Genomic DNA, 10,000 nt, shown 5'->3' with positions numbered 1-10,000 from the left:
ATAACCATTTCCTCAAAATCCCAGCCTTTTCTAACCAGTAGACCTACACCACCCCCACCTCTTCCTTCCCTCTCTTTCCTCATAACATAATAGTCCTGTGGGAACACTGCATTTTTAACGTTTTCGTTAGCTTTGTTTCTGTGAGGGCTATTATGTCTGGGTTTTCCTCTAGTACCCATTCTTCAAGCTCATTTGCTTTATTTGTAATTCCATCTATGTTAGTGTAAATTGCTTTGAAGCTCACTTTCTTCTGTTCCTTCTCAAATCGCCTCCTTGGTGAGTGTTCTGCTGGTGGGGGAAGCTGTTCCATGGGTGTGAGGACCTGTGAGGAGGATAACAGGGTCTTAGAGGATACTGGGATGAGGGGCAGGGGATCCAGTGAAGGAAGAGGGACAGGGTGGGTATGGGGTGAAAGGGGAGGGAGGACAGGAAGGAAAGGGGGGGAGGGAGGACTCGGAGGGAGGAGGGGAGGGGTAGAATGGTGAGGATTGGATGTGGGGGGAGGGAGATTTGACTGAACATTTGAGTGGGGGCAGGGAGGGTTTGGGGTAGGGGGATTTTCTATGCAGAGGAGGGTGGCGGGGTTGTCCTCCCCTCTGGTGTTACTGGGTAGCTGGTTGTGGGTTCCCCCCTCGCCTCTGGGATTGTTGTGTTCGGAGCTGTGACTTCCTGGTTTTCCCCTCTCGCCCTGCGCCTCTTCCTTGCTTCTGCCGCCACGGCTCTCTCCTCCCTTGTGTGTGTGTGTGTGTGTGTGTGCTTGTGGGTGTATTAGGTTAGGTTAGGATGGATGGGTTTGGTGAGGTAGAGTACAATAAGCAATGATATAATTTGATACAAGACCTCATTGCATATCCTGCAATGTTAAAAATGCCATTGCTCTTATGACCCCTTGGTGATAATACTAGTTTAATCTAAGCCTTCATTGAGCGCTCCTGTGATCTCACACGCCACTGACGTAACACCATCATTGGTTGGTGCATACGCCTTGGTCCTAGACTGAAAAGCCACACAAGATTTGTATTGTATTATGATGCTGTTGTAGGTCGAGTGCGTACGTCCCTTCTGTACAACCAACCAAAACCTGTAGAGTGCTTGTATTTTGACCAGGAGATCACCCTGTACGCTTCCTTGACTTTGTAGAGGGGGCTCAGTGTCACACATTAAGGGGGTTCGGCCCCAACATTGGCCTCGTTGTCACGTACACACACCCAATGGAGCCACTGTGACTCTCCACTCTCTCCTTATTTTGGTATGACCTCCTCAATCCCCCCTTTCTTCGAATTATAATTTTGTACCACCCTGTCCACAGCTGTGGTTCTTTCTCTCTCTTTCTTGTCTATTTTCTGAGAAGCCTCACTTGGACAAGGGCAAACACTGGCAAATTATATACATTTACATAGAGAGTGAACATGTACAACATACATACAAGATACAATAATGTGACTCCAATACTCTATGCTATTATAATCAGGTTGCATCCAATCTTATCATGACTCTGTCAGCTGCTTATATCAAGTGCTAACCCAACTACTGGCTTGCCACTTATGCTACCATCCTCACCAAGTGGGTTAAATCTAGTAATACTATATGGCACTATCAGCCCTAGAATATATATAAATAAATATACACAAGGAATCCAGCCAATGGCTGCGTCAACACAAACATCAGTATAAATATTCGTTGATTCAAAAATATCCAATCACTCACCTCCGGGTCTTCCACAGCTCTTCCGGCTGCTACACCATGAAGTTTTCCTTAAACAGCAATGGTGCTTCACCACTAGTACCACAGAAGCACGTGACATTCCTCTTCACTGTTTCTCCTCAAACACCTCTAGGTCCTATTCCTTACTGTGGGGTACTCTTCCTTAGAGTACACTGTTCCTCCATCTGCCTTGGAGTTTCATCCACTAACTCTCTCCACTGGACTCAAAGCTCTTTCGGCAACTCCTTTTCCCTGACAAACCTGCATCCCATGGACACGCCATAAAGATGTTTCTCTTCAAACATATAACTAAAATAAACTACACATAACAAATGTCTCCACTCGACATCCCTCTCATTCCCGCCTGCCATGAGGTGACTCCCCCATGCCCAGGCAAGTCCATTCTCTGTCTTCCCTGGGAGCGCTCCACCTTCTGGGTGGCCCTCACCCAGTAGTCCACAAGCAACCGGCAGGAGAGGATGTGCCACTCGTCTCTCCAGCTGGCTCCCTCATCTCTATTCTCTTATTTAGGCTTTCTGCCTTAATAAAATATGCCTAATATTTCAATAGACACTTTCTACTGTCGCCAGGCACACGAACAACTATAGGCAATCACCGTTAACTGGTTAAAATGAGCTTACCACATAATTTGGTCTGCTCGCGGCGCTCACTGACTAAGCGGTCGCCACCAGGGCACTCTCAGATGCCCACTAAACCTCTGTAGAGACTGCTCCACACTCTCCCTGCAATCCACGACTTGAACTGACACGTCCACAGACTTATTCCTCAATCGAGACGTTTGTCCACTTCCTTCTTCTTGAAGGTATATCAAACAGGGGTTCTTTTTCAGCAGGGGCTCGATGGAGTGCGACCTCCCCCTCACGATTTTTTCAGCTCAAGTGAGGTCAAGACCTTCAGAAAGCGAGCCTCACGCCTCCAGCAAACTCTCTACATCTCTTGTTAAGTCATTTATTTGTATTCTTGTTCACTGCCCATACTTTTAATCTACTTGTCAAATTCAATCGAGTGTCTACTATATACACTTCCAGGTTTATATTCCTTTGACCCCTTAGTTAGGTCAGGTCTGACAGAATAACTCTCAGGGGTAGACTCGTTTCTCAGGCAGTCCGAGATCACAACAATTGTTACTTAATAAACATTTATATTGATAGGGGAAGAGTGAATGTTTAGTATGATCAGTATAGTCTAGTATGATCACTCCCATAGATCACACACACTATAGTCTAGTATGATCACTCCCACAGATCATACTATAGTGTAGTGTGATCACTCCCATAAATCACACTATAGTCTAGTTTGATCACTCCCATAGATCACACATTATAGTCTAGTATGATTACTCCCATAGATAACAATATAGTCTATTGTGATCACTCCCATACATCACACAATATAGTCTAGTGTGATCATTCCCATAGATCACATTATAGTCTAGTATGATCACTCCCATAGATAACACTATAGTCTAGTGTGATCACTCCCATACATCACACAATATAGTCTAGTGTGATCACTCCCATAGATAACACTATAGTCTAGTGTGATCACTCCCATAGATAACACTATAGTCTAATGTGATCACTCCCATACAACACACAATATAGTCTAGTGTGATCACTCCCATATATCATACTATAGTCTAGTGTGATCACTCTCATAGATCACACACTATTACCTAGTGTGATCACTCCCATAGATCACACTATAGTCTAGTGTGATCACTCCCATAGATCACACTGTAGCTTAATGTGATCACTCCCATAAATCACACTAAAGTGTAGTGTGATCACTCAGGGCCTTTATCTGAGCATGGATGATGTAGTACCCACCTGAAGGAGGAGGACAAAGGAGGGCGGGAGATCGACGAGGCTGAATGTAATAGAGCACTCCTGGGAGTCGAAGGGGTAACGCTGCAGGAGGAACTGGCAGGTGAAGGCTACCGTGTACATCTGCCGGAGCTCCAGCGTGTTCTCCGAGCCCAGGTAGATATCGTCTGCGTGACCAATCAGAACAACGCATCACATAATGACAAGTCTCATCATAATAAATTATTCTCACAATGCCCAATCAGCAGGGAACGTCTTACCTTCGAGAAGTCTTGTGTGATCATCAGGGAGCGGACTTGCCTCCCGCTGCACCACCAAGGACTCGGACCTGAGCGTCAGGTCCGCCAGACTCCGGGCCCCGTCCTCCACCTGCACCACCGGCACCCATATAACTTTGTGATCCTGTACTTTGTTAGAATTAGCATCTTCTCTTAAGTTTATCATTGTCAGTCTCCCATCTCGCCAGAACATCCTGAGGATGATGTCCAACACCATCTTGAAGCTCAGAATGTCTATTTCCCTTATGGAAGTGATTTCAACGAAGATTTCAATAGGGACTGGTTCATTGTTCTTCTTCGGGGGCGGCATCTCCACGGAGTAGCCATTGGGGACTTGTACCATGTTACAGTTGAGTTCATCACTTATGTCCGGGCAGTCGGCGACCAGATCGCATCTCTTGGTCTTCCCGATGCACGTGCCGTCGCTACAGGTATATTCTCCCTCGCCACAAGCAGTTATCAACATATCCATCTAGGAGTACACAACAATATATTCAGTGATCAATTAGTGAGTTTATCAATGCATGCATAAAATTGTGATAAACTTTACAGTTATTACTCTTACCTCACTGTGCATGCACTTGTCGCCTGTTACAGTCCACTTGTGAACACCGACAGGATATTCATTTGGTACCATGATCTGCATGCTGCCTGAGAGGTTCCTGTGGCCTCGACTCCCCAGCTTCCAGGTCATGATGTCGGTGTCCCAAGAGATGACCGTATAAAACGACCCCAAAAACTGTGGTTTATTATTTTTATAATCTCTCAGAAAAAGTATTTTGTCGAGGATGGAGTTTGCACATAGGCCGCGTACCCTGAAGATGGGCGTGGAGGTGAAGTTACATATGGGACACATCACGGTGTGGCAAGGTGTGGCATACCAGTCGTACGACGGCGTGATGCTGTCCACACTTGCACACACCTGTCCCAATTTTACTTTATCATATCCCTTGAACAGTTTGTTCCAGGTTAAGGGCTGATTATAGGTCAATGTCAGCCACTTACCAGATTCCAGGTCCCCCTTAAAACCGAGCCAGAATAGCGTTCCAAAGTCGTTAGTACACAGGGCATTAAATTTATTGAATTCGTTGAATATTTCTGTGTTTTCATCGTTACTATTGGGAACGATTATTGATCCTTTCAGTCTCGAGCAAACTGTGTATGAGGACAGAAAATTCATTCTTTCTGGTATTATAACTCGACTACTGGAATCTTTGTGGCAGAGTGAGCTAAGCTGCGCCTCAGAGACCTCTACAGAACCTCTCACCTTAAAGAGAGACATATTCATGTTGAAATAGATGATTGGACTAAAAGTGGTGTTTAGCTGCTGACACCTGACAAAGGCTTTGAGGCTAGAGGAAGGAAGTGCATGAGAAAATACTAAGAGATGTGCCAGGTCTCCATGAACGCTCTGACGAATGTCAAAGCTATCCACTAAGAAATCCAGGTCTTGGGCTACCACCAGTCGCCCGCCACCAGCAATCTGTAGTGTGCTTGAGTCCTCCACCTCCAGCGCTCCCTCCTTGAACTGTAAACACAATATTCACTATAATTATCTAACACTTGGAACTCGAAACACTTATTCTCACGAGCTAAATTAACAAGACACGTATTGCTGAGCTTCAAGACACATAATTTCGAAGAAGGATGGCCACATAAGCACTCACTATATCGTCGTAGAGGAACCAATACTTGCGGCTGGTGAGATCCAGTGCGAGGCAGAAATGGATCCACGTGAAGAGCACCACCGGGACTGGTACCTCCATAAAGAGTCGGTACTTGCAGCAACCAATCTCCACCTTCTGATCCACCCAGTTCACGGCTGTCTCAGTAAGAGAATTATCATGTTAAGATCCCCGCAGTAAAGATTGTCATGAATAACAACCAACATAGTTCACATATCCCCAACTCACATGTCGCACTTTGTGACCCAACAACACCCAGTTGCACCACACATTCTCCCAGGACAAGCACGACTACACACATCCCTTCCTCACAAGTCACTAGTGACCCAACAACACCCAGCATGCATCACTCAACTAAACAATGAAGTACAAGGGCACAGAGAAACTTAAGAAATAATATGAACCCAGAGAGCAGTGAGAGATATCCGAGGGCCAAGAATGAGTAGCATAGGTTGAGAAGTGTGGCAAAAAGGCACTACGAAAAGGATTTATCAAATAAGGTAAAGACTCAACCCAAACTGCTTTACAGCCACATCGGAAGGAAAACAACAATGAAGGAGCAGGTCATGAAACTTAATTAAGATAAGAACAGACCGGTTAAATAACAAGGTGGTGTGTGAGGAATTCAATTGAAGTTTGAGATTACCAGTGGGGAAGTAAGGAAGCATTTGATTTAATTGGAAGCTGCAAAAGCTATTGACCCGGATGTAATATCACCATGGATACTAAAAGAATGAGCAGAAGAACTGTGCCTGCCACTCGCATTGTATATATCAAGTCACTGGTAACAGAAGAACTAACCAAAATTTAGGAAACGACTAATGTAGTCCCAATATACAAGATGGGAGACAGACAGGAGGCCCTGCCAGAAACTTTAATTTGAATACATGCAAGGTGATCGAGAACATTTTGAGAAAAAACTAGTAGACCATCTGGAGAGATAATCTTTGTAAAACATCATCAGCATGGGTTTATTGATGGAAATCTTAACTCTCAGGTTAAATAAAATTCTATGGCCAGATGACCAAAACTAGATAAGATAGAGAAAGGTGGACAAACAGCACAATTTTGTTAAGGCTAGAAAGACTCATCGAACATGTTTCTTGAAAACAACCTAAAAAGGGTAACATAAGTGGCATATTGGAAACAGACTAACATAAGAACTGCCATTAGAAAATTGTGTAAGGAGTGATGTAGAACCACAGGAGTTATTTACTCACAATTCGGTGAGTACAACTAGGTATACATCCTCCCAGGACAGCCACATATCCGTATGTGACCTACACCATAATACTGTAGGGTGTGAGAGAGAGAGAGAGAGAGAGAGAGAGAGAGAGAGAGAGAGAGAGAGAGAGAGAGAGAGAGAGAGAGAGAGAGAGAGAGAGAGAGAGAGAGAGAGAGAGAGAGAGAGAGAGAGAGAGAGAGAGAGAGAGAGAGAGAGAGAGAGAGAGAGAGAGAGAGAGAGAGAGAGAGAGAGAGAGAGAGAGAGAGAGAGAGAGAGAGAGAGAAAGAGAGAGAGAGATAGGGAGTGTGATAGAGAGTGTGTGAGAGAGAGAGAGAGAGAGAGAGAGAGAGAGAGAGAGAGAGAGAGAGAGAGAGAGAGAGAGAGAGAGAGAGAGAGAGAGAGAGAGAGAGAGAGAGAGAGAGAGAGAGAGAGAGATAGGGAGTGTGATAGAGAGTGTGTGAGAGAGAGAGAGAGAGAGAGAGAGAGAGAGAGAGAGAGAGAGAGAGAGAGAGAGAGAGAGAGAGAGAGAGGGGGGAGACGTACCTACATGAAGTTCTTTGTCGAAATCGTCAGCGAAGTAACTGATGATTGGGGAGTCGCTCTCTGCAGCGTGCAGCAGTCGGCACCTGACACACACTGTCACCTGCAACATTAGATGGCACTCACTACTTGGAGGCACTTGACGCTGGTTGACACTCACTGCTGGGTGACACTCACTGCTGGGTGACACTCACTGCTGGGTGACACTCACTGCTGGGTGACACTCACTGCTGGGTGACACTCACTGCTGGGTGGCACTCACTGCTGGGTGACACTCACTGCTGGGTGACGCTCACTGCTGGGTGACACTGCTGGGTGACGCTCACTGCTGGGTGACACTCACTGCTGGGTGACGCTCACTGCTGGGTGGCACTCACTGCTGGGTGACACTCACTGCTGGGTGGCATTCACTGCTGGGTGACGCTCACTGCTGGGTGACGCTCACTGCTGGGTGGCACTCACTGCTGGGTGACACTCACTGCTGGGTGACGCTCACTGCTGGGTGACACTGCTGGGTGACACTGCTGGGTGACACTCACTGCTGGGTGACACTCACTGCTGGGTGACACTCACTGGTGGGTGACACTCACTGCTGGGTGACACTCACTGCTGGGTGACACTGCTGGGTGACACTGCTGGGTGGCACTCACTGATGGGTGACGCTCGCTGCTGGGTGACGCTCACTGCTGGGTGACGCTCACTGCTGGGTGGCACTCACTGCTGGGTGACGCTCACTGCTGGGTGACGCTCACTGCTGGGTGACTCTCACTGCTGGGTGACACTCACTGCTGGGTGACACTCACTGCTGGGTGACACTCACTGCTGGGTGACACTCACTGCTGGGTGACGCTCACTGCTGGGTGACGCTCACTGCTGGGTGACGCTCACTGGTGGGTGGCACTCACTGCTGGGTGACACTCACTGCTGGGTGACACTCACTGCTGGGTGGCACTCACTGCTGGGTGACACTCACTGTTGGGTGACGCTCACGGCTGGGTGACACTCACTGCTGGGTGACACTCACTGCTGGGTGACGCTCACTGCTGGGTGACACTCACTGCTGGGTGACGCTCACTGCTGGGTGGCACTCACTGCTGGGTGACGCTCACTGCTGGGTGGCACTCACTGCTGGGTGACGCTCACTGCTGGGTGACACTCACTGCTGGGTGACACTGCTGGGTGACGCTCACTGCTGGGTGACACTCACTGCTGGGTGACGCTCACTGCTGGGTGACACTCACTGCTGGGTGACACTCACTGCTGGGTGACACTGCTGGGTGACACTCACTGCTGGGTGACGCTCACTGCTGGGTGACACTCACAAACGACTGACACTGTACAGTGGCACTCACTTATTTTTAATATTATAGGATAGTACTCATAACACTATTGGGAAGCACTCACTGGTGAGTGACACTATAGGGTGAAAATCACTGCTTGTTCTCATTATAGGGTGTCACTAACTGCTGGTTCACACTATAGGGTGTCACTAACTGCTGGTTCACACTATACGGTGTCACTAACTGCTGGTTCACACTATACGGTGTCACTAACTGCTGGTTCACACTATAGGGTGTCACTAACTGCTGGTTCACACTATTGGTTGTCACTAACTGCTGGTTCACACTATTGGGTGTCACTAACTGCTGGTTCACACTATACGGTGTCACTAACTGCTGGTTCACACTATAGGGTGTCACTAACTGCTGGTTCACACTATTGGTTGTCACTAACTGCTGGTTCACACTATTGGGTGTCACTAACTGCTGGTTCACACTATACGGTGTCACTAACTGCTGGTTCACACTATACGGTGTCACTAACTGCTGGTTCACACTATTGGTTGTCACTAACTGCTGGTTCACACTATTGGTTGTCACTAACTGCTGGTTCACACTATACGGTGTCACTAACTGCTGGTTCTCACTATACGGTGTCACTAACTGCTGGTTCACACTATTGGTTGTCACTAACTGCTGGTTCACACTATACGGTGTCACTAACTGCTGGTTCACACTATTGGTTGTCACTAACTGCTGGTTCACACTATACGGTGTCACTAACTGCTGGTTCACACTATTGGTTGTCACTAACTGCTGGTTCACACTATTGGTTGTCACTAACTGCTGGTTCACACTATTGGTTGTCACTAACTGCTGGTTCACACTATACGGTGTCACTAACTGCTGGTTCACACTATACGGTGTCACTAACTGCTGGTTCACACTATACGGTGTCACTAACTGCTGGTTCACACTATACGGTGTCACTAACTGCTGGTTCACACTATACGGTGTCACTAACTGCTGGTTCACACTATACGGTGTCACTAACTGCTGGTTCACACTATACGGTGTCACTAACTGCTGGTTCACACTATTGGTTGTCACTAACTGCTGGTTCACACTATACGGTGTCACTAACTGCTGGTTCACACTATACGGTGTCACTAACTGCTGGTTCACACTATTGGTTGTCACTAACTGCTGGTTCACACTATTGGGTGTCACTAACTGCTGGTTCACAACACAGTACGGCTCTAACTGCTGGTTCACAACACAGTACGGCTCTAACTGCTGGTTCACAACACAGTACGGCACTAACTGCTGGTTCACAACACAGTACGGCACTAACTGCTGGTTCACAACACAGTACGGCACTAACTGCTGGTTCACAACACAGTACGGCACTAACTGCTGGTTCACAACACAGTACGGCACT

The 10,000-nt window shown here is 47.1% G+C and overlaps 1 protein-coding gene across 1 annotated transcript in view; it reads right to left on the bottom strand.

Annotated features, from left to right (window-relative positions):
- Positions 1-10,000, bottom strand: part of LOC138367732 (uncharacterized) — a 205,320-nt gene that overhangs the window by 173,023 nt on the left and 22,297 nt on the right. The window contains exons 2-6 of the mRNA XM_069329679.1: positions 7,283-7,382; positions 5,497-5,651; positions 4,395-5,357; positions 3,812-4,301; positions 3,555-3,718 (exon numbers count right to left, since the gene is read on the bottom strand). Of these exons, the coding sequence (XP_069185780.1) occupies positions 3,555-3,718; positions 3,812-4,301; positions 4,395-5,357; positions 5,497-5,651; positions 7,283-7,382 (1,872 nt within the window). The remainder of the gene's footprint in view (positions 1-3,554; positions 3,719-3,811; positions 4,302-4,394; positions 5,358-5,496; positions 5,652-7,282; positions 7,383-10,000) is intronic.

This window comes from Procambarus clarkii, chromosome 23 (assembly GCF_040958095.1).
Source record: "Procambarus clarkii isolate CNS0578487 chromosome 23, FALCON_Pclarkii_2.0, whole genome shotgun sequence".
NCBI lineage: Eukaryota > Metazoa > Arthropoda > Malacostraca > Decapoda > Cambaridae > Procambarus > Procambarus clarkii.
Note: the sequence above shows the minus strand (reverse complement) of the source record. Positions and strands in the feature narration are given on the sequence as shown.